The 25,663-nt window shown below is 50.5% G+C and overlaps 1 protein-coding gene across 2 annotated transcripts in view; it reads right to left on the bottom strand.

Annotated features, from left to right (window-relative positions):
* Positions 1-221: 221 nt before the first annotated feature.
* SPSB4 (splA/ryanodine receptor domain and SOCS box containing 4) overlaps positions 222-25,663 on the bottom strand; it is a 76,199-nt gene continuing 50,757 nt past the window's right edge. For both annotated transcript variants that reach the window (XM_084753550.1, XM_084753549.1), the window contains exon 3: positions 222-1,459. In XM_084753550.1, the coding sequence (XP_084609676.1) occupies positions 1,332-1,459 (128 nt within the window). In that variant the 3' untranslated portion in view covers positions 222-1,331. The remainder of the gene's footprint in view (positions 1,460-25,663) is intronic.

Here is a 25,663-nt window from a genome sequence, read left to right as displayed (position 1 = left end):
GGGTTATGGGAATGGTTCCAGAACCTGGGAGCAGAGTGTCTTCCAGGTGAGGTCTCTGCACCATCTTTGGGGTGGGGGTTCAGATGGGGACTATGGACAGCAGATGGGAAGATGTGTATGGAGAGGCACTCCTAGGGTTGATGTCTGTAGATCTGGGGACAGATCAGCCAGGTTGGCGGTGCTGTCCCCACACCCCTGAAAGAGCACTTTACACACACAGCTCAAGGACAGAGTGACAAACTTTATTAGAAATGTTCCTTGCTTATAGGTCACATTCACATTAAAGTGGAAGCTGCACTGTCCGGCTCTGGTCCACACTATTGACCATTTCCAGTTAAACCCGAGTCTGGGCAGAGAATATCTGGAACACATCAAAGATGCCAAACGGTGTCATTGGCAGCAGCAGCAGCAGCAGCAGCAGCAGCAGCAGCAGCAGCAACATTCTGTGAGAGGATGGGTCCTGCAGAGACTATGTGACACCCGTCCTTCCGGTCCCAAGGCCACACCATTATGGGGGGTAGGGATGAGAGACTCTGGCTGATAAATAAACAGCACGTCACACATGTATTGGAAACAAGAAACTGTGGAAGTCTCCTAAAGTGAAAAAATAATTTGTTCAAAGAAAGCTTTGTGACAGCCAGGCTCCCCCCTGAATGGTGGCTGCCAGAGCCCTGGGCACTCAGGGTGTCTCAGACTTGGCATCACAAGGCCCCCATCCTCCTTAGCACCTTTGGGAAAGAAAGCCAGCCATCTTCACCACACCCCTCTTTCAAAATGCAAACCCTACTTAAAACGATCATACCCAAGAATAAACTCTGTCTCCTGCTCCCGACCCCGGGGCAAGTCACTAGACTAATGTCCCTGAACAGAGGGGTGGGGATAGCCCATGGACTCTATCCATGGAGGAAGGGGTGACAAGCCAGCTCAGTGAGGTAAGCCCAGGCGCTTTTGCACTGCCGTGGTCCCTGGGGATTTGTCTCTCAAAGTGGTACTAAGTCTCAAAATGGAAGGATGATCTCTCTCTGCCCTGGCAGGGGGCAGACAGGGAGGGGACCGTCAAGGACTTGCTTCCATCATTTATTATTCAGAAGCTATTTTCTCTCCACTGGCCAATTTTTCCCTGGGCCTGTCTGCAGTGGGGAGAACAAGACGCCGTCTCCTGCCAAATGTTTTATTCATTCTCTTGAGGAAGAAATGGTCTCTATATACTCCTGGTCCTGGTTGACGGCAGCAATGGCAACAGGCATTCCTTGTCCAAGTCAGTGACGTGTCCTGACACTCCGGAGCTAGTTGCTGTGTGACCACAGATGACAGCAGGTCTTTAGCGCCACTCACTGGTACTGCAGGTAATTTTTGAGAGACTGAGGCAGGGGCAGGGAGCCGATGTCCCGCAGGCGCTGTCTGCCCAGGGCTGAGCGGATGGATCTCCGGCACAGGTCCATCAGTGGCAGGGGCTCAGCTGCAAAGACAGTGAAGCGTTAGTGCCCGCACCTCCTCACTCTGCCCAGCCTGCCCACTGCCTACCCTTGTCCCGGAGCTGGCTCAGGGTTCCCTGCTCCTGAAGAGCCATCCCTGCTTCCAATCAGAGGTCCTCAGCGATGATGATTAGGAAAGCTGGGACATAGCTGGCCAGACTGGAAGATTTCAAACAGTAACTGGTGAACGGTGGTATTAAAAGAGTAATAGTGGTGTTAAACTTACCCACAGCAAGGATAAGTCCTGATGGGGAGTGTGTGGCTCAAAGGGTCTGAATGGGAATCCTTTTAGAAACAGGAGGATTTGTCCTGGCTACTCAGGAGGCTGAGGGGGAGTATCATTTAGGGCCAGAAGTTCAAGGCCAGCCTGGGCAACACAGTCAGACCCATCTCAAAACAAATAAGCAAACAGGTTGGATTCCACTAGAGGGGAAAATGTGAGGGTTTGATACCCTTGGTGGCCCTCTGCCCTCCCAGGACCTGTGGTAATCCCAGGGATACAGCCAGCAAATAGCCAAGGTGAGAACTAGCCCTGGAGCTGAGCTTGGATTCCGGGACTTCCTCATGATCTAAGAGTAAGCAAATGAATGGTTGGGGTGTGTGTGTGCGTGTGTTGTTTTTAATTTTGTGTACATGGGTGTTTTGCCTGTGTGTATGTCTATGTCAGTACTCCTACTGAATCCAAGTGGGACTCAGTAGGAGTGTCAGAAGCTATGGTCCAAGGCCACATCTTGGCTGCCAATGGTTAGGCCAGACCAGCACTATTAGCTTCACAATCTCCTCGTTTTTTGATTCCCATACAAAATGAGGCTGGCCAGGGGATGCCAGCTATGTATCCCAACCTGACCTGTCCTTCATAGGGTTCCCACCTCCGTGACAGCTGCACCTCCATCCTTCCCCAACCCTTGTCACTCACAGCACCTGTCCTCATGTTACCCCACTCTGTCCATCAAGCCTCTACTCTAATCCCTCTGCCTTCAATACCTCACTGGTCCCTTAGCAGGGATTGTGAGGTTTAAGATATGCTTGTAGCTGCTTCTTGCTGCAGGCTTATTATATGATCAAATACACACTAAGATCTTTTTTTTTTTTTGACTGGGAGAGGGGCTCAACTTATGTGAATGCATGTATTACATTTTAACAACCCCTGGGAGCAATAAATATGATTATTATCATCTCTCTTTTAGGGAGGAAGAAAGCTGAACCAGTGCACAATCCATTTACCTCAGGAGGCACAGCTGGTAAGTGGCAACCAGAAGTGGGAGCTCGCCTTCTATCTTACCCACATTTACCGTGGATCTGCTCGGCCTATTGCTAGGATGAGTGTATCTCGCTGAGCTTTTAAAGTCACCACCTGGAGTCAATGCGGCCACTCATTCCTGGCTGAGGGAAAAGGAAACTGAGGCTCACAGAGGAGAGGCTTCTCCAGTCGCCAAGCTTGCATTTGGAATGTCATACTGCCCCTCACCCAAAACAATAATAAAAATGTAGACTCGAGTAGAGAATGAAGGTGAAGTCACTTGTCTTCTAGACTCCTGGCATGTGCCACAGCCTCAGGCTCTTACTGTCCTCCCATAGCTACTTTCCAGGTCACTGCAGCCCACTTCTCCCCCACATTCCTGTTACAGTGGCACTGGAAAGCAGCCATGTTACTGCTCCTCACTAGTCAACTGCATCTGTACCCAAAGAAGAAGAAAAAAAATCAGCTCTAGGCAAGAAGTGGGGTCCAAGTACAGGTGAACGGAGGGATGAGCTTCTCAAGCCATAATTTTAAGTGAAAGAAAAGGGTGTCATGTGTGACTCCCCAAAACCCTGTAAGTTCAAAAGTAGCTGGTGGTGTCCAGGGCATGGTGACGTGGTGGTGGTGGTAATGGCGGAGGTTTGCCTTTAGATTTGCGTTCGGCTCTCCCAGCCAGCTTGCCTCAATGCCAGCAGGCAGCCGCTTGAGATCTGGACAGTTTCTTCACCTAGTACTCTTCAAAAAAGAACATACATCTGAAAACAGAAGCTCACTCATTGACTCAGAGCCTTACCCTCCTGACATGGGGGCAGGCAAGAATAAGTGCAAAGGATTGAAAGCACATCCATCTCTGCCAGGCGGAGGCATCTGGCTCCTCTGCTCCCACCCACACATTTCTCCTCAGTAAGATGGGATGAGATGATGACAGTACATCATGGACTATATGGTGACAATGGCATGGCTTGGCCCACCCTTTGCCTTGACAAGTTTCTTGCTGATGTACCACCTGTTTGTTTGATTTTGTTTTTCAAGACAGGGTTTGTCTGTGTAGCCTTGGCTGACCTGGCCCCGAACTCACAGTGATCCACCTGCCTCTGCCTCCCCAAGTGCTGGGATTAAAGGTGTGTGCCACCATGCCTAACTGCTTAAGTATGATTTTAAGCCATCGGCTCAAGAAATATCTTTGAAAACACTTACACTTTTGTTTATTATGCTTCTAAAAAAAATGCTCAGGTATGCTACCCTTACTGACAGCCATTTTCTGCTCTTGCTGAAGACTCATCCAGGCCAGTATGCCTACATGAGGACCAGGCCAGGCCAGAACCAGAAGGCCTGGTTCTACGCCACAGACATCCCAGTCCTGCTTGAGGAAAGTCCTGGGTACGTTTTCTCAGTCATCCATCACAAGCCCCTGTATGACCTGCGGCTAACCACGGGATTTCCAGAGACTCTGTTACCATCAGCACAAAGTGCTTATGGAGTTCACTGTCAGGGATGCAGACCGGTGGAGAGTCTGGTATGGAGACTGATGGCGTCGGCTGCTTCTCATGTCTCCCCACCCGCCATGGGACGTGCAAAGATGTGAGTCACCAGCCTACCATCACGCCTGCATGCGTGGTTTAAGTCTTGAGGCGAACGTTAAGACAGCGGGAGGCAGACGGGAAAGCATTTGAGTGACATCCTTGAAAGCTGAACTTAGAAGACCTGGGTGCTGTTTGTTTGTTGTGGTTGCCAAGGAAATGAGAAGATACACAAGTGTCCTGCCTGCATGTGTGTCTGGATGCCACTCGTACTCCTGGTGCCCCTGGAAGCCAGAAGAAGGCACTGGGTCCCCTGGAACTAAAGTTCCAGACAGTTGTGAGCCATTGTGGTGGGTACCAGGTCCTCTGAAAGAGCAGTCAGTGCTGTTAATTGTAGAGCCACCTCTCCCACCCCATGCACAAGAGTTGTTCAAGTGTCAGGATGTTGGGTAGACAGTAGTAAGCTGTAGGGGGCAGCCTGGGCTCTAGGCTTATGCCCTTCCCAGCTGAAAAGATGTGCACACTCACCCCGTGTAAGTATGAAGTTCACCACATCAGAGATGGAAACTAGGAAAGGCGGTGGCAAAGTCTAGGATGACATAAAGCCAAGTGTGACAGGGTGGTTAGTGGCGGAGAGGTGAAGCAGGGGTACCTGACAGTGCTGTCCACTAGGGGTGAACAAAGGCTCACAAGCGCCACCCAAAAGGACCACACATGGGAAGAACGTGCAAACAGCTCTAGCCCGCCACTTGGGGCAATGGTATTTCCATCGCTGCCCCAGCAGAAGCCTGAGCCTGCAGTCTTTGGGGAAAGCCCTGCTCACTACGGAGGGTCCACTGAAAGGAGGATGAGCAAACACCTCACAGTGGGTGGGGGAGGGGTGACTGGCCAGAAAGAAAAGGCATTTCTATACAGATAAGGACCCAAGAGCCTGGCCTCTGCCCCCAGGGTGGCCGATATTCTAGCTCCAGTGTTGCCCTCAAAGCAGCAGATGGCCTGGTGTGACAGCCTGGATGCAACCGGTTTGGCAGGATGGAACTCACACTTGACTCCTAACAGTGGGAAGCTTCAGGGTACTGTATCAACTTGGGTTTCCTAGGAGCAAATGCACATGACAAGGAAGGTGGCGGGATACCTGGAAGACAAATGTAGGGTGGACCTTGGATACCAGGGGTGTGGTTGTGAAAACCTCTACCAGAGAAGAGACGAATGTCCAGGAGATACACAGGGTAGGTCTTAGGGATAAGCTGGCTCTAAGTGGCACACATCAAAGGCAAGACTGCTCAGAAGAGACACTCAGCTTTACCACTAAGGCCATTGGTAGCCACTGGTCTACAGTAGCATCTCCAGAGGAGCAAGGAATCTATCTATCCACACACCTGACCCTGTACCCCAGGCCTTTCTCTATCTGCCGGTCAGGCTCTTGGGCGCTTGTCCACTTCTGGCTTTAGTGGATACCTAGCCCAGCTGCAGTCGGACGCTGGCTAGCTACTGAGCCTCTGCCAGTAACGAGGAAGACTGGATGGCTCTAGTGGGCTGTGAGGACTGCAGCCGTATCGTGCTGGCTGTGATCTCAGCTCTAATGGGCCCTTGCAGTCCCTAAGCAGGGCTGGAGAGACCTCTGTGTGTTTGGGTTAGGGGTGTGGGGGGAGTGGGGGGAGGGGCTGGGGTCTAGAGACCTGTACTAGATATAGTAGACCCCAGTTCAGCCTGACCTCGGTTCACGGTCAAAGCCGGACTCTTTCAACAGTAAACTTGAAATTTCTCTTGTAATCAAAAAAGTCATATATATCTATGAACCAATTAAAAAAAAAAGTTCTTGAGACTAAAAAAATTCTAAACACACATAGTTTTTCTTCTACTTTCCCATTCCTAAATTCTGATCAGAGTGATCAATGTTGATATTTCTGGTGCTTGAGATGTTTCTGTCCTAGGAGGAACGACGTAGCGTGTTTGTAAAAGTTGTCAGAATCTAAGTGAAGTCACCTTTGCCAAGCCCTAACAAAGATAAAGAGAGAAAGCTGGAGATGTGCGGCTAGTAACAAGAACTGTGCACAAAAGGCCTTGCCAGAAGTGTCACCTCACACAGAGGCCACCACAACCGTATCCAGCCGCAAATTCTGCAGAGACATCTGTCGGGGCCACTGTTACTCATCCCCATCAATCTGGGTGGGCAAGGGTGATGGTCTGACAACATCTTACATCACCCACATATGATGTGGCTCTTGCCTTCCCATGGAATGCCTGCTACTCCCAACCCAGCATCATGACTGTTCGGTGAATCTCTCCGATTGCTGTTCACATTGACATTCCTCAATTCAATTATTTGCCTAGTTCCTACTCTGGTGACATTAGGGCAGTTGTTACGTGGGACCTCTATCTACCCTGGCTCTGGGCTGGGACCCTCATCAGCTTTGTCATGTCCTCTGTGGCCCCGCGATATGTATGTGGTTCACGTGGGGCCCTGAGATGTAGGATCCCGGGTACCACGCAGACACACTGCATTCAGACAGCTCTTAAACAGGCCCTGTTTGTTACTCTTAACACATTGCTCTGTAGGCCCAGATGTTCTGCAGAGACCACCACACTCTTCAAAGAAGTCAAGTCCCTGTCCTCTCCTCAGCATTGTGTGGATCCCAATACTTGGGCCCAGATACCAGGGTCCCTGGCTCACACCTTTACCATACTCTGTGTGTTCATGTCTTTGAATGGAGCTCACTCCTGAGCCTTCCCCATCCATTTTCCATGCACCTGTGTTCTCTCTCAGCTTCCGTATTCACTCGGAACCCCTTTGTTCTCTTCCTGACTACAAAGCCGGATTTCCCTGCTACCCACCCTAACAGCTCCAACCCCACCCACTCCCTGGCCTCCCCATGTCACTCCCCAGCATGGCCAGCATCATTATGGTGACAGATCCCAAGAATCTGAAGACAAATCTCACTGGAAGTACCTTGCCCTAGGTTTCCAGCAAGCCCTAAGCTCTTGAGTCAATACCGAGTCTTTTTTTTTTTTTAAATCTCCTCCCCACTGTGGACTGTGACTCCCGCTGGCAGAAATGGGTGTCATCCCTGCTGCCTGGTCCTTACTGAAAATGACAAGGTCAACGAGACAGAGAGGCCCAGGTTCTGGGAGGCAGAGGCAGCTGGGGTGAGCCTTTGTGTCTACAGAAGGCACTGAAGCACTTCAAGGCAGGTAATGAGTACTAATAATAGAAAGCAGTCCTTTCCTGGGAGATGATCCAGTGCTTGACACACAAGCATTAGGACCTGGGTCCAGATGCTCAGAACCTACATAAACAGTGGAAACAGAAAGATGCCTGGAAGCTCACAGGCTAGCTATAGACCCCCCTGCAAACAGGATGGAAGATGTAGGTGTGCGCGTGTGGAAACACATATGTGTGCGCGCGTGCACGCGCTGGCACACACACACACAGAAGGAGGGGGAGGGGAGAGAGAGACAGAGACAGAGACGCTGAAGAACCCCTGGGAGAGAGCCCTTCCCTCTGGCAAGCAGAATTGTACTGTGCTGTGCCAGCTCTACACACCTGTCCCGGGATGATCCTGACTCAGATGAAACAGTTAAGATCGGGTCCTGCTCCTGGGAGCTGCAGGGTAGCTGGATGTGCTGGTCTGGGACAAAGACATCCCTAGGCACACTGGGAAAGAGGGAAACTGCCACTGCCCTCCAGCTTTTCCTCTTCTGATACATCCCGGGGGCTGCCTGCTGCCCACAGAGTCCAAGATAAATGCTGACCATGGGGTGGGGGGCAAAGGGCGGCGGGGGGGGGGGAGCAGGGCTGTGCTCACAGAGACAGCACTGGGGGTGCGGTGGAGCTCAGGAGTGGGGTTTCCATTCCCGGGGCACACCTTCTTCCATAGGAGAAGAGTGAGGTACCTGAGGCAGCCAGATTTGCCCACTAGTTGGCAGGTTAGACAATGCTATGGCCACGAATCCAGCGTGGTCCTGCTGTGGAAGAGACAAATAGGCCACCTAAACAAAGAATCTTACAGATTTGCACACAAATGCTGAAAGCCAGTAAGGAAAGGGCGAAGGAACAGTAAGCACAAGACTCAGGGAGCCAGTACCATGTCGCAAGGGTTTATGGGAAAGAAGGGACAGGGATAGGCAGAGAGGCATTTGGTTATCAGATGGGTGGTGGATTCAGGCATGTGCATTAAATCTCTCTCTCTCTCTCTCTCTCTCTCTCTCTCTCTCTCTCTCTCTCTCTCTCTCTCTCTCCAGGGTCTCTCTGTGTAGCCGTGGCTGTCCTAGGGCTGTCCTCCCTTTGTAGACCAGGCTGGCCTCGAACTCACAGCGATCCGCCTGCCTCTGCCTCCCAAGTGCTGGGATTCACGGTGTGCACCACCACACCCAGCCTGTGCATTAAATCTCAAACGAATTACAAGCAAACAAATAAGCAAGTTAGAATAAAAGAGAGCTGGGCAGGGGACTGGTGACAGCAGTGTGTTATGAGTAAAGTCGCAGCTAAGTGATGGACACAGCACTGGGGGTCTTGGTATGGATGAGATGTGCTCTCTGTGGCTCTCAGAAGTTCAGTTAAAAATAGAGATGAGGAGAATTAGAGTCCCAGCCTAACTCAAACAAGAGCTTGGCCAGAAGATGAATTGCAGCTAATTCTAGCTAATGAGTAATAATGACGCCACCCCGGCCTGCAAAGAGCTCAGCGGTGCCTGGGAGAGGCATTCCTGCAATTGAGAAACAGCCCTGACCTGGAGCTGAAGGCTTGAGAATGTGTGTGTGTGTGTGTGTGTGTGTGTGTGTGTGTGTGTGTGTGTGTGTGTGTGTGTGTGTGTAAAACAGTCATTCCTTGCTTCACAGTGCTTCCAAGGATCAGGTAGGGGACAGAGTCCAAGTACTTAGGGAAGGAAGGTCCCTGGCCTTTGTGGCACTCAATCAATGTCACACATTAAAGGCTACAGCAGCAGGTGTTCTTGAGAACAAAGCGGAAGAAATGGGGGCAATTAGAAAGTAGGATACGCCTGTGCTGGTAACCACGGATGGTTATTTAAGCTCCTGGTTCTTAATCTTCCTAAGGCTGAGACCCTCTAAAACAGGTTTTCATGCTGTGGTGACTCCAACCATAAAAACTATTTTTGTTGCTATTTCCTTTCTAACTGTGATTTTGCTGTTATGAATCATAATGTTAAGTATCTGATATGTGACCCCAGTGAAACAGTAGATTTTACCTCTCAAAAACCCTCAGTACCCACAGGTTGAGAAACACTGCTCTAAACACATCTGAACAGGCCAGAGCAGCTACTATGAGGGCAAGGCAGGGCTCAGCAGCTCTCAGTGACGGGAGCCTACAGCCCTATCCACCAGCCTGCAGTGGTTTTAGGATCCAACAGAGAAGCCCATGACTGCTGACATCTTCAGGCTCATCTACTGGACTCCAGTTACAAATACAAAGAGTTGTACTGGGGCTCCCACAGCACCTCCCATGCCATGGAACATTCTAGTTGCCAGTGCTGGGTGCTAGCCGGCAGAGTCGGACAGTACCTGGATGTGGGGTGTGGCTGAGAGATAGAGACAAGAACTTGGGAGGACGAACAGTAAATACAGCAGCCCCGAGTTTATTTCTCTCAGGCCTTGTATCCAGTATTCCTATGTGCGAACCAGAAGATGCTTAGAGCAGAAACGAATGCTAACAGCTGCTTTAGCTATCTCTATGCTTAGATGTCTATCAACTGGAGGTCAAAGAAGCCCATCCAGCTCCGCATCCCGACCTGGAATTAATAATAAACTTTCTTTTCTAAGAAATTGGCCAACACAAGCATCTTGCCAAGTTTTCAAGGCTGTGTGAGAGTCTGCAAGACAAAGTTGTCAGTCCTCTGGCCTGCCTTTGTTAAGCACTCCAGAAAACGGCCCCTGGCATCTAGTGATCTATAGTCCTCACTGTATTTACGGTAATCGGCGTGGGGAGGCACTGGTTTATGGTAGCCCATTTACAGATGTGAGGAAACTGAGGCACAGAGGGGTCGTGTAACTCGCTCAAGGCCACGGCTGAGTGATGACAATGGGACTGGTACCTGGTGTATGATTTGGAGGCTGTGTGTGTGTGTGTGTGTGTGTGTGTGTGTGTGTGTGTGTGTGTGTGTTTGTGCTTGTACATGTGTGTGTTGTGTACAGACAGAACCTACATTCCCGCCCTGAGGAGTCCCCTAGCTGGTCTCAAGAGGCCCCTTTGCATTGCCTCGTCAGCCCTGCTTCATGTGGTGATGTCTTCTGGTTTGTAGTTCACAAACAACCCTTGAAAGGACTGAAGGTGGATCCAAACCCAGGCAAACCTAGCTACAGGCTGGCGGGAGAGCTGAGAGTTCTAGTCTAGAGCAAAGGATTTTGTCCGGTATTAGACAGTTACCAAGTGGGTCCAATTTGCCAGGTTCCATGTATGATTTGGATGCCATCTGGGGTGATTTTTCCCCTGGAGTCCCAGCAACCAGGAGACACCCCTTTGGTCTTCATCCTTGAAGCAGCCTGGGTTGTGTGCTCTCAACTGCTAGGCTAACTGTCGCTGCTGACTTCTGTTTTCAAGGTCAGAGAAACTTCCTTCCTCTTGGGAAATGTCTCCATGTTAGCCTCTTACTGACCAGCATAGGCCTCAGGGGCTTAATATGAAGGCCTTCTAATGGATTTATTGTATTTATTTGACCTTTCCAAGTGTGAACTCAGAAACACGCCCGGAGGAGACGGGGAAGCTTGTTTTCCTTAAGTTGGGCAAAAATGATGGGTAAATTGGATTCTTGGATATGGTCTGCCTGGTTCTCTCACCCTCCCTTCCTCCCTCCTTCAGCCAAAGGATTCAATTAGGCTCAGGAGGAACCAGTAGTTATGGGATAGATAGCTCCAGAAGGGAAGGCGGCGTCTGCTCAGAAGTGGTGAGAGTGATGAGGTCTGTGGATGAGTATGTGCTGTGTACAAGCGCCATGATGCAGAACAAGGCTCAGCAGATTCGGAAGCGCTGACTCTTGTTTCCCCTTCTGGCTTCAAAGGCAAGTGGTGTCTTGCGTTAGCTGAATTTTAAAAACGTTAATGCCCAATGTATGAATGAAAACAAGCTCAAGTGGCACCAACACTGCAGACCAGAAGCCGCAAACATCACCGCGATGCCCCAGCGGGGCCAGGCATCTCCTAAGTACATCTGAAGAGCAGGTGTAGAGAAAGGCAGGCGGGCCCAGCAAACCAGAGAGCACACGCCAGGGCATCAGTGTTTGGTTCCAAGCAGGACTGTGGGCCCCATGTTACCAGGTTCCTGAGCAAATTGCCAGCAAAGCGATCACGTGATTTCCAGGCTTACCCAGACTTAGTAAAGGGCAGACAGGGCAGACAGGGCAGACTCTACAAGACACCACTCAATTATGAGAAAACTGCTATCTTGGATATAAAATGCCTGCAACATCTGTTTTCCCACAGACCCAAACGTCTTATTTCTTATTTTACTACAGACAAGGTATGGCAGACATTAAGGGTTTATGAGCCAAAATGTATTGGCAGGAAAAAAAAATTGACAGAGAAAATTAACTTTTTTGGTATATGCTAATTAAGTGGAGGCAAACCTAGTTTCCCAACGTACACACCGAGAATCCAGTTGCTCTTAGATAGTCATTGCCCAGGACCTACAGCAGCTGCCCTTGATGAACCCTGCCAGCACACCATCTGGCCTGACAATGCTTCAAACCTGGCCTCTTGCTGGATCCCACAGCCCTGCTTGACCACTCAGAGGACTGAGGGGAACAGAATCTGGTACCCCCTAGATCTATGCAGGGTCATTGATATAAGTGACCCTGCTGGGATTTAGGTACATGCTTAGGTGATGGGGCAGAGGACGCATCTGTGAAATAAGCCGCACAACTCTGTGGTGGGAGGCAGGCATGCCAGCTGTATCGCAAACTCATCATGAGGAATCCAGTAGCAGCCAGCCCCCCTAAAGCATGTCTGCTGTAGCAGGTGCCACTTTAACCCTCTAGAAACGAACTCATCCACTTTCACATGCCTTAGGATCCTCAATTGCAGGTAAGGAAGGTCCTGTCCTGCCTCCACACCCAAGGAGCTTCTGGGCTGGGGAGGAGTCCCTGGGGATGTCCACCCAGGAGGAAATCTTAGCCCGGATCCTGGCAGCCATACCCTGCGTTGGTCTGGGGCTATGGTTCTCCACCAGTGGAAAGGCTGGTGGGTCTCTTCTACCAAAGGAACGAACTCCTTTTGCCAGTGACACTTTAATAGGTCCCAGTGCGGTATAGCATCTTAGGAGGAGGCAGCTTTGGGCAGTAGAGTCCTAAGTCCCCACCGTAAGGAAGGACCCCGAGGTCTTCCAAGGAACAGGACTTTGGCCTTGTCTTTGCCAGGACCACGGTCTGAGACATGAACGAATGCGGAGGAGCACACTCTTGGTTTAGATTTAAGAGAACACCACAGTACTTACCCGTTCAAAGCACTGTCTTCTCCAAGGACCTTTACAGACGCCCTGTTCTGCAGGAGTGAGTCATTCCAAAGACTCACTCGAGGAATAATCGCGCCCCAAGGAGCCTCTCTACTGGGGGACATGCAGGAAACTTGGAGAGCTGCTGATTTGCTTTTGTATAGGCAAACAGAAACATTCCCAGGCCTCTTTGCTTTGGCTGCAGTTCCTAAAGCAGCCTCTTATGGTCCATGCATCCTTCCTGACTCATCAGCCCAGCCTAGGGCCAAGGAGAACCATGTTGTGAGCATTTGCTGTGCAATGGACACTAGGCTTAGAATTTTCGACACGGCATCGTTTTTCTTAATCTTCCCTTTAAAGAGGAGCTGTGTAAAGACCGAGTTGAATGGCACCCACACCGTTCCAAAAGAGCGCATGGCAACGGATGTCTGTTGACTTCTTGGTCCCAGCTTCAGTTTCTTCAGTCATAGAAAAACATTTGGCTTGCTTTGTTTTAATGAGTGGACTGTGTTAATTTATGGAGTGCTAGCGGAAACGGCTTTAAACACACACACAACCATGCAGATGTTTCTTCAATATATTCAGTCATATATGTCTCCTATTCCATTCTGGCTTTGATGGGGGCATCTGGAGAGGTTGGTGCCCTTGGATGGACAGCTTCCTGAGAATTCAGATTCTGGAAAGATGTGTGCCAGGGCAGAACAAATATCCCTAAAGGCTGGACTACAGAAGGCCAGTGAATGTCGGGTCAGAAAGGCTGTGTGGCCTACTGACAGCTCCTAGCTTCTAGCAAAAAATGGAGCTGTTTCCTCCCAAGGAGGGAGGTGGGGGAGTGAGGCTGGGGAAGGAATCTCTCTGTGAAGTAGACTTGTGATGGCACGGGAGCCTGCATTAAGACCCCATTTAGCAACACCGATTAAGGAGCTATAAATAGCACCTGGCTTGTCTCGAAGGCCATAAAACACATTTCCCTGCGTTGCTCCTAGCCTTCAGCCTGCTCTGATTAATTGAGGCTCGAAATAAAATACCTGGAAGGCCACTTTCTGATGGAAGGCCCTTGTTGTCATAGTGACCAGACATGGGGACCAAGAAGGGATTGCTGCAGGGCTGCTGGGGAGGGGAGGGAGTTGTTATTAAAAATGCAAACACCAAGGAAGCCCTGAAATCACAATCTTCACACTGAAGATTGTTGAGACAACAGTCTTTGCTTGTAATGCTTACAAAAAATGGCAGCCTTAGCTATCCCCTTCCCCCAACTTATGAACTGACACCCTATGATCAAGGAGGCAGGAGATGGACCTGCCAGACCTAGAGGGGATGAACAAGGCAGAGGCTTGAGTTTGAGTCCCGGGTCAATCCTTGAGTTGCCAGGTGACCTTGGATCTGAGCCCCCACCAGCTCTGGACCTTCTCCTGTGCTGCCCCTTCCAGTACAAAACAGAGGCCTAGAGAGGTTTCTGAGTTCCTGACGCATAGCCAGTGCTGTGCAACTGAACTGCTGCTGCTGTCAAACGAGAGCAGAGATTGTCCACATGTGGAGTCACTGCCGAGGTGTGCACACTACAGTGTACAGTGTACCCTGCTGTAGAATCATCCCCAGGTGTGCACACCACAGTGTGTAGTGTACCCTGCTGCAGGGTCATCCCCGAGGTGTGAACACCACAGTGTGCAGTGTACCCTGCTGCAGGGTCATGCCCAGGTGTGCACATCAGTGTGCAGTGTACCCTGCTGTAGGGTCATCCCCAGGTGTGCACACCATAGTATGCAGTGTACCCTGCTGCAGGGTCATGCCCAGGTGTGCACATCAGTGTGCAGTGTACCCTGCTGCAGAGTCATGCCCAGGTGTGCACACCACAGTGTGCAGTGTGCTGTGCTGTCTCTGCATGTGGAAAATACCTGAGAAGAATATACAAAAATCCAGTTGCCTCAGTAGGCTCTGGGAAGGGTGGCTGAACACAGGAGTGGGCATGCTTACCAGTGTCGTGTTTTAATTAAACTTTTAAATAGGGGCGGGGAGAGAAACACAGGGCTCTAAATTCCCAAGTTTTGATGAGCAGATTCAGCTGCGTTAGTGAGCTCAGCTTTCCTGACCGCCTGAGAGTTCCTGGTGAGCTCTCCCTCCCACTATGAGCCCTTGCTCAGATCTCTCGCACTCTGCGGTGACTCTTCAAAGCCCCTCTGCCTTTGTGGGCCTCTGTGCCTCTGTGTACTCTGACCTCTCTTCTGAAATGCCTTTCATGGCATTCTCCACCTAACAGTCTCTTCAGTGCTCCCTCCAACATCCCTGCCGTGTGCCCCTCCACAATTCTCTCTCTGGGGCCCACATGGTTAGTCTCTCTCCGCTGTACTTTCCACCTTTTATTAATGCTCATCTGAGCAATCGTAATTTGGTGGCCGCCCCAGTAAGCTTGGGACTCTTTGAGGCAGGGCCTCTGCGGTATATGAGTACTGGTGGCCTTTGAAGAGAAAGCTGCTCTCTACAGTCCTCTGCGAGGGTAGGGTCTGGCTCCATTGATTTTCTTGCTGACTATCCACCAGACCCCATGGTTCCTGCTCTCATCCACCTCTGGCCTCGCTGGCATGCCAGGCTGGTTGGTTATTAACATCTGGAGCGAAGATGGAAGAGGGGTACCCCCCCCCTAGACGCAGCATCTCTCTCTCTGCTGTGCCATCCGGGGCTGGTTCACTCTGTAGCACACCCATGGAAAGGCGGTGGGGTTTCCCCCACTATGTGACTTACGTACAATCTGAGCCATTTGGCATCCCCATCTTCTGCACAAGGCCATCACATGTGATGCTCTTGCCTCAGCTCCCTGAGTAGCTAGGGTTCCGGGCTTACACCACCAGAGCCTGCTCTATCAGGAGTCTTAAACACTGGTCTTACTGGAGTACAACTGGGAGAGGAGCCACTATGAACAAACACAAATCGTCACTTCCCACCCAGACACCAAAGAAGGGAATGGAAGGGTGTCCATGCTCCAGGATGGGGTTCAGATGTCAGGCACTCTGAGGGAGCCCACGAGCCTGAAGAAATCCCTCCCTCCTAGGTCTCTAAGTGAAGATACCAGTGGGTTGTGTCTTCAACTAGACTGTTCAAATTGACAGAAGAGTGGACGGTGGATTACAGAACACAGCCAACCTCCTCTACCACTGTCTTGTTGATCAATGAAATGGCACTGCCAAAGCCAGCTTAGATTTCTACTGTGGTTTTTATGAAAGATAAATCATTTCTAGATGTCTATCTTGCTAACCCTACTGTCAGTTACTGATGGTTTTCCCTGAGTTTTGCCTGCTGCTTCCTCGCTTGACTTGAATTCCCCACAGCAATTGGTTCAGAGTGGACGTGTCCCTGGACCCAATCAATATGCACTTACGGGGCCTACCCTGGGCAATGCTGATGTAAAGTTCTGGCTCCTTAGGGCTCACAGTTGTTTTGGGATTTGATCCCAACCATGCAGAGCAGGTTCCTGGGGGCAGGAGATTGGAAACGCTCTATTTACTTGGGACATGTTAGTTCAGGAAAGCTGAGAGCATGGCAGCTTAAAGCCCAATAAAGACACCTCAGTGAGCAAAGACGGAAGAGAGACCAGAACAGAGAGAAAAAACAGACCCAGGCAGACACACTGAAGTCTGGGTCAGGTGTTCTGTCCCTTATAAGAAAATGAGGCATCCCCACCACTGTGCCAGGCTACTCTGGACCCTGACCTTGAATTAGAGTCACAGGCGAGTCAGGGAATTACGGTGGGACCTCTGCTCTGCTCTCTAGGGGCAGGCACACTTGTTGCTTTTGTGTCACTGGTGTGAGTCTGAGGGGCAGCAGACACAATGGCTTATTAAGGGCAGGACTGTCACCTGATGGCTAGCTTTCTCTTCCCAGCCTCTGGGCTATGGAACAGCGATACACTTAATATGACAACTTCCCTTCTCTCTTGCTCTACCAAATGTTATCCCGCTTAGAAATGCCCTCCCAGAGGTTAGCTTTGTGAATTCTACATATTTTTTTCCATCTAGTCAGGTCGACGGTCTGTATCAACCATCACAATGAGTTTGGGCTGTCTGTCAAGTGACCTAAGGCGTCTGGGATCAGAGGACAGCGGAGGACCAGCCCGCGTGGACTGTTAGAGGAACTAGTATGACTTCTAGGAAGGTCTTAGGGACTCATGACTCCGCACCCCGATCCCTGAGACTGCCTTCTTCACCTGTGCCCCAAAACCTGTCTGAGCATTTTTCTTCGACTTCACTGCAACGAAGGAAGCAAGAAGTCAAGGGAGCTTCAAGTTTGAGAGAAGACTCTAGAAAGATCAGTCTAAAAAGAGCTGCATCCCTAAGGATCTGCCAGCCAGGAGACTGAAGGGGTAGCTCGCCTCTGCTGCTGTGGCCATGGCACAACACTGACTGGAACTTTGGGTTCCCACTTTCCATTTCTTTTTTCTTTCTGAGGGGGGCGGGGAGTTTGAGACAGGGTCTCTTTGTGTTAGCCTTGGCTGTCCTGGACTTGCTTTGTAGCCCAGGCTGGCCTTGAACGCACAGCGATCCACCTGCCTCTGTCTCCTGAGTGCTGGAATTAAAGGCGTGCATCACTACCACCCTGTGGGTTCCCACTTTCAAACTGGAGTCTTTTCCATTGGCCGGAGGCTGATGCCTAGCTGTCTTTGGGCTTCCTTACTGTCCCTGTTATGCAAAAGGAATGCCACCAGGTGGCGATAAGGAGTTACCTCACATGGTGTGGCAGTCTAAGTGGACATTTGTGGATTTGCTTTCGTGCGGATGTATTTTGTTTTTAGCTTAAAAAGTAATTAGAATATATGACTATTGTCAATTTGATTATCACTTTAGTAGCAAGCTACTGAATTATAATTGGGATTTTATACATGGTCTCTTCATCTCTTTTTCACTAACTGTTCTCTCTTTTTTCTATGCCGGGGATTGAACCCAGGCCGTGGCACATGCTAAGCAAGTGCCCTCCCACCAAGCTGCATCCTTAGTGCTGGCCCCGTGTCCCTCTTGCTAACCCTGCCAATGAGTGACCAAGCTCTGTCAGTGACTAGATGTGTGTCTTTGGTAAGTCACTTATCTCTGAGTTTAAAGTATATATCTGTCATGGCGGGCTCCATGCACTTTGTGCAGGGCTCTAATAGAGCACACAGGAGGTGCTCGGTAAACTTCAGATGACTGAATGAGTGAAATACTCGGCATATAGGAAGTACCCAACAAATGACAGCTAAAGGCAAGAAGGGACAAGATCTAAAAATGCAATGACAGGCCACAGGCAGTAAGAAAGGGGACTTTGCAGGCCATGAGGGGGACTTCCTGGGAGGCCAGAAATTACAGTGCATGGGTGGCTGCCCACGCACTCACCTCAGGAGACTAATCCTTTTCCACAGCAGGCTAAAACACACCCTCCCTGCCAAGTATTTTAGTTCCAAAGCCCTTCCAGAATGCTCTCTACCTTGTGGCAAACTTGGCGGGGAGCATTCCCACTTCGCCTTCTGTGGGCCTCGCTCAAGGGCCTCACCTGTGGCAAAGTGGGCCTTGACAACAGGATGCTGAAGTCTCCAGTTCTGCACCTGGCATCACCCTCCAGCCTCATGGCCTCGGTCTCTGTTCTCTGTCAGCTGGCTTGGACAGTGGTGTCCGTCCAGAAGTAGAATCCCGAGTCTGCTCCTCCCCCTAGAGCCGCAAGGCCTTGCCAGGGGCACAGACCTTCTGCAAGGGAGCACTGGTTCACTTGAGACCTCCTCAACTGTAGCAGTACAAATTATGTGACGCTTTATTTTCCCCAGCCTGCAAAGGCAGGGCTAGCACCTCATAAAGTGACGGGGAAATATGTGGCTGGTTTTGTAAACCAGGCCTACAAAGACTCACTTGTGCTGGGCCAGCCACGCAGCCTGTGCAAGGCTCCAAAGGTGCCTCACAGGCCTGCCCAGGTCTGGGCAGTGAGGTCCACAGACAGCAATGGCCCGCCTTGACACTGGCCACCTGTGTGCAGGCCACGGGACCTGGCAGCCTCTCAACCTTGCCACGCCATTACCTCTACGGGACCTGCAGATGCTCAGCTGCCAAAAGCAACACAGCCACCAGGGCCATGCCGAGGGATCCTTCTTAGGCTGTGCCTGGGAGGCCTCAAAGAAGTTTCTGCGGCCAGCCAGAGGGAGCCACCCAGGAGCTGTCCAGAGTGGCAGTGTCCGGGTCACTGGCTGGCTCCAGCAGGCTTTCCTCATGGAATCCACCCACAAGTCCCTCTCCTGCCAGACTCCTGTATTCCTTCCCCTCCCACAGGAAGTAAGGCCAGTCTGGCCTCCCAGTCGTTGCTCCTGCCTGGTGTGCTTGGGGCATCTTTACTGTAGACCGTTCCGGCCTATAGCAGCGCTGCACAAGGGCCACCCCTGTAACTCTGCAGCCCCAAGCCGACAGCCTCACTGCCTGTACCCTTTACTCAGCAGCTAATCATACCCTTCTGGGTGAGGTTTATTACTTAATGCCAGAATTATTTATTTCACTGACACCTCACTTACTTAAAACTGCCGGAGAAAGAGCCCTTTCAACATCAGTGAATTCCCAGCCCCCCTCCCCGATCAGCTCTCATCTTAAGTGACCAGTGGTATTTTTAGTTTGATCTCTTTGGGTGGGGATTTTCTAAAATGCCTATGCCCTCGCCTTAAACCGATCACTCTAAATAACTGGGTCCATTTTGGACGGCTCAGAATTAGACAGGAAGGCGGCCGCTTTGGGTATTGAGCCTTGCCTCTGTGTGGCTTCTGAGGTTGGGGCTGTGTGTGGCTTCTCTATTCTCTAGAAGGGCCTTCCATGAACTAGTCTCAGAGGGACCTTGCTGTCTACCACTGCCCTGCGTGGAGCAGGGAGTGAAGACTGTGGAGGCGGCAGTGGCCGGGCCAGCCTCTGGCTTCCCCTTCTCACGTTCTTGCTGCATCTACTCTGAGTGCAGTGGGAGGCACGTAGCTGAAAGGGACCGTTTGAGCAGCCTGTCTGTCGGTGAGCTTCAGAACAGCCTCTGGGAAGATATTTAACACATTGCAGAGGCGAGGCATGCTCCTTCCAAAGCCCTGAGGAACTGCCCCCAGCCACTCTAGCAGGCATGAGTGAGCAAATCTGTCCCTGTGCCCGCACTTCTTTCTTCCTTAGTTAGGGACTCCCGCTGTGGCCACTTGTGCCTGCAATCTGTCCTGAGTGACCTGCTTCATGGGCATGTCTTCTCCCGAGCCCTCCATTGCGGCCTCCCGCCTGAGATTAATTGCATTTTGGAAGGCCACGCAGGACTAAGACTGGATGGGATCAAAGCATACATGCCCTGGTACCAGCTGCCAACTGCTGTCTTCAGAGGATGCCCTATGACACCTGTGGGGACTGTAAAGCCTTGTAGCAAAGAGTGGCTGTAATCCCTGATCATAGGAAGACAGTGATGCCAAAGAGGTTTAAGTAACACACAGGACAGGCGTGAGCACTTGGGGACATTTCTGTCTTTGTTTCTTTTGTACGTGACCACATCGGATCGAGCCTGAGATGGAGTCCTCTTTCCATGTTACAGTGGAGGCCAAGAGCGGGGCCAGGGGCAGTGAGCACACAGGAGAGCCTGGGGAACACTGGAGGCCAGGTGAGAGGCCTGTGGGCGGGGAGAAGGATGACTTGTGCCAATCAGAGCTCTCCTTGGGCAGCCGCTCTGACCACAAGGCATCTAGAGGGGTCACGCCTGGCCTTGGTACCCTCACTGAAAATTCTTCCAAGCTGAAGGTTTTGTTTACTTCCTGCACGCTGGCTTTGGCATCCGGGAGGCAATACTTGTCTCCTTCAGCCTGGCTTCCTGGCATGCCACCCTCTCCCACCGCCTCAGCTCGCTCACTTTAAAGGCCTCATCTTCAGGCCCTTTGCCGGTGCTCATCTTTCTACTGTGGATACCTTGTCTTTTTCCCTTCCCCTCAACAGACTCTTACTAGTTAAATCCTCCTCTATGTCTCTTATAAAGTCCCTTCTATGGCGCTCAGGACAGGACAGGGTCCCATCACACTCCCCTCCTGGAACGCCACTTCTTCCACGCCCTACCCACCATAGAAGTAACTCCATGATAACTTCTGCAGTTCATTAGGGGCATTTGTCCACCCTGCTGAGTTTCTTCCTTGGGCTGCCATCCCTCTCTCTGTTCCCGGTATTAGTATCAGCAGTGCCTGGCACCAAGCATACACTCAGTGACAGCCAGTGTCTGGGCCACCTCAACCTGTAACCTGTGCTCCAGCCCCCCCTAACCCTGACCCCTTGGTCTTTCTACCTAGACACGTCTTTTGCATTAGTTACTTGCCTATTACTGCGATAAGACACCATGGCCACAACATCTTAAAGACTGGAGGGTTTATCTGAGGATTACAGTTCCAGAGGGTAAGAGAACCTCACTATCATGGCGGGGGACACATGGCAGCAAGCAGGCAAGGAGACTGGAACAGCAGGCTCAGAGCTGGCATCTTAAACTGCAAGCAGGAAGCCGAGACATCGAACAAAGCCCGCCTCCAGTGACGCCAACAAGGCCACACCCCCTAAGCCTCTCCAAAGAGCCACTAACTGGAGACCAAGTATTCAAATGCCCGGCTGGGACAAGGGGGTGGGGGAGGCATTCAAACCGTTACAGGCTCCACACCCAACTCTTGCCCTTTGATGAATGAACGAATGAATCACATGAAAGCACGGAAGAGTTAGAATGCCAGATAAGCCACGTGAGAACTACAGGTGCTCTACTGCCTAGCTGACAAGGCCCAAGACATGTCTGGGGGAGTATCCCTAGATCTCAGGGCTCAGAGGCAGAGAGGTTGACAAGCATCCTTCTAAGCATGTGGGAGATCCTGAAGTGTCTCCAGTTGAGCCATGGCAGGGAGTAAAAATAAGTGGCTTCAGAGCCATCAGGACTGATTTAAGGTGCACAAGCCATTATTGACCCTAGTTTGTGTTTAGCAAGAGACCATCTGTTTAGCTTTTTTCGCAAGGTAAAAATACTCATACAGTGGGAAGAGCCTACGTGTCCATCACTTGGGGAAACAGCAAACACGGCCCAGCAAGAGTCCTTAGCAGAGATGGATCTTCCATGTGTTTGTTGGCCCTGTGCTGGCAGTTTATACCTGTCACATTATTTGCCCCTCAGGAGAACTACGGCAAGTGCTTACAGTTGTTGCTTACAGTTTAGAACTGAGACAGGGCCTGGGATGGCTGAGGAATTTGTCTAAGGTTTCAGAACTTAGCACAGCTCAGAGAGGCAGCTGGATTCTCCAGTCTCCGTCGCAGCGACAGAATGAGATATCAGGCCAGTATCCCCAAGTCTGGAGGTGCATGTGTTGCCATAGAAACTAGACGGCCTCTGGTCCTGCTGTGCACGTTCCTTGGAATCTTTGGTCAAATTTTCCCCTGTCTCCCAGACTAAGGATCTAGAGTGCTGAGGGGAGACAAGGAAAGGTGAACCCTTGGGTTTCGTGGCCCTGGGAATTACAGAGCATTGAGGCCAAACAGTAGGGGATGGCCATCTCCAAAGGACAAGAACTCGGCTATCGGGTTCCCCTGACATTTCATATGCTTCTGGGTAGCATCTCTCTGAGTCAGTGCCCATGACCTATGGCAAGCCATTATTATAGCTACAGGCCTTGGAGGATGATGCTCTTCACCCCCTGCTTGACTGTGTGGCGTGGCCTCAGCAGAGGAGCAGTTCCTTGTGTGGCCCCTGGAAGAGGCCCTGGCCACTTCATAGGGACTTCCTGTTGGGTCTGCACTGTAGTCTTCAGGAGCGGACTACTATGTGGTTCATCTTCGAGTGTCATGAGTATCCACGTACTCTCCCCTCATCTCCTAGGCCATGGCCAGATCCAGGGCTGCCGGGTCCCAGAACTTGAGGGACTCAGGCCACAGACTCGCCTCCCTCTCTGCCTTTACCCCCCCCCCCCCCCCGGGTCTCATCTATCCCGGACATCTTGCTCACTCATCTAACTCCTTTGCTTGGAGGGGTTATATATAAACCCCACAGGCTGGTTTCCTGATGGTCCCAAAACAGTGTCACAGGCTGGTGCACGGAAACGTTAAACAACAGTAATTTGTCCCGTCATAGCTCTGGAGGCCTAAGGTCAAGGAATGGCTGGGGTGAGCATCTTCTGAGACTGTGAGGGAGACTCTGCCTGGTCCCTAGCTTCCAGTGGCTTACCAACCATGTTTAGTGCAGTCGGTGTATGCAACCTGCTGGTCTCTGGCCTCTGCCTTTATGTTCGCATGCATTATCCATGTGTGTCGAAGTTTTCCTGTCTCCTAAGGACACCAGTCACAGAGACTAAAACCCACCCAATATGGTCTCAACTTAATTCAATGACTTCATTTCTAAGTAAGGCCATATTTTGAGATACTGGATTTATCACATACTGTGGATTTGGGAAGGGCTTCAATTAAACTCACAGCACCTCTGCCTATGGGAAATAAGAGCAGATGAGGGTTCTGAGGGAGAAATTGTCCTGGAGGCATGTGGCCAGGATCACAAAGGAAAGAGGGAGGCACATGTTCACCTCAGAGGTAGCCACAGGAACCACTGAACGTGGTCACCACAGCTGTCGCCACAGACGGTGGCTTCTTGAGCCTGGACTATCTAAGACATTGTTGGGCACATGTCTGACTGCGGTGAGGTCACACCTGTCCCTGACAGAAGGGGAACTCTTGGAAGGAGACTGATTAAGGTTACGTGTTTTAGACTTCAGATCAAGCAAAACCAGGGAGTGAGACTTGACCTCAGCATCAGCCAATCCTGATGCCATGTCTTTTTTTTTTTTTTAATATTTTTTAATGATTTATTTTTTTATGTGCATCGGTGTTTTGCCTGCATAAAATTAATGTCTGTGTGAGGGTGTCAAACTACTTGGGAACGGATTACGGACAACTGTGAGCTGCCATGTAGGTGCTGGGAATTGGACATTGGGTCTGTCCCATCTGCCGCTGCCCCCATATGCCTTGTCTTTTAGCTTTGGCTGTCCTGGACTAACTCTGTCGACCAGGCTGGCCTTGAACCCACACAATCTGCCTATCTCTGCCTCCCTGAGTGCTGGGATTACAGGCATGGGCCACCATGCCTGGCTCCATGTCTTTTTCTTAACTAAAATCTAAGCTGCAATAAAACTCCGTTCCAACAACACTAGCAAATAGACTTCATGAGTTGTAAACTGTCCTCCAAGGACATGTTCCCCAGTCCTGCGATTCTGTAAGCGACTACCTGCCACCTGGGGCTCTGAAGTGCACACCTTAAATTAGATTACAGAAAAGCCTTTCTTGGAAATCAGGAAGCATTCAGTATGGACAATCTCAAAGCGGTTCACTGTGTCTGGCCCATTATTTTTACTTCTAGCAACCTGCCATGCTGATTCAAATTCAGTAGACGGAACGGGCGCAAGAAAAGCATTCCGTGTCATGTCATTTATAAAAAGGGAAGTCAGGAACAACCTCAGTGTACAACATACAGGACACTTAAGCTACGTACGGTACAATCAAATGATGACCTATTAGTTAGTCATCAAAAACCAATACGATTTCCACAAACACCACCACGCCCTATCTCCTTGTTCTAGATTAGCCAAGCAATTAGGTAAGAAGAGGGAGACAAAATTGTCACTGTCTACAGACAATTCAGCAGTATGTCTGGACCACCCTGGAGAACGCTAAGAGAGCTTTACTAGGGCAGTGAGAATTCAGTGAGGCAGTGCATTACAGACTGGTAAGATCTGCTTCCCTCCAAGATAAACAACACTTTAGGAAATGTAACAGAAAAAGAGGATTCCTTTCATAGGGAAAACACAAAGATGAACTACCTAGGGATAAACATGACAAGAATTGCCTAAACCGGGCATGGTGGCGCACACCTTTAATCCCAGCACTTGGGAGGCAGAGGCAAGTGGATCACTGTGAGTTTGAGGCCAGCCTGATCTACAAAGCGAGTCCAGGACAGCCAAGGCTACACAGAGAAACCCTGTCTCCAAACACACACACACACACACACACACACACACACACACACACACACACACACACACACACACACAAGACCCATGAGAGTGAAAAAATGTAAACACCCTGAAGGCCAGAACTGAAAGCTTGAAGGAAGAAGGTCTGTTTTATGCATGGATGGGCATGCTCAATGACTGGCTACGTCAATTACCTCTCAGAATAATGTATAAACACAGTGATTTCAAAATACCAACAGCCCTATTGGTGACCTTAATCATAACTGCAAGAGCACAAAAGAAAGTGCTCTGAAAATTGAGCTAGGAGTGGTCCTCGCAACTCCTGAACCTTATAATCATGGCACACTGCAGTAATTAAAGCCACTTGCTACTGAGCACTGGACAGGACTGGGCAGACCAGCCAATGAAACTCAACCTCTGTACAGGGATTGGTAAATGTCTATTGCCTGCTGTGGTGGTTTGAATGAAGATGGGCCCATAGGCTCATATATTTGAATGTTTGGCTCCCAGTTGGTCGGCTTTTGAGGAAGGGTTAGGATGCTGGCCTTGTTGGAGGAGGTGGGTTGCTGGGGGGGGAGGGGGGGAGACTCTGAGGTTTCCAGTGCCATGCGTGCCTGACGTCATGCTTCCCGCCACGTTGGTCATGGATTAACCCTCTGGAGCTAAAGCAAGTCTGCAATTAAATGTTTCTTCTATAAATTGCCTTGATCATGGTGTCTCCTCATAGCAATAGTAACTGGTAAGAACATGGCGTAATAAGGAAGAAATGGCATGGTGGACTTGAGACCCAGCTCCCATGACCTGGGGCATCTCTGCTACCTGCCAGGAGTCTGTTTTTGTTTTCTGCACTATGAGGATCATGTAAGGGTCATGTACGCGAAGTGCTCAGGAGTGGTGACAATCACTCTTATCACCGCTGTGTTCACCAAGACCCCCAATGAATGCCTGAAGCCACACACAGGATGGAACTAGGAGTCACTTTTCTTGTTGCTGATGAGAAGGGAGGTT

Source organism: Acomys minous (genome assembly GCF_964271855.1).
Source record: "Acomys minous genome assembly, chromosome: 13".
NCBI lineage: Eukaryota > Metazoa > Chordata > Mammalia > Rodentia > Muridae > Acomys > Acomys minous.
This window is presented reverse-complemented; position numbering and strand designations above follow the sequence as displayed.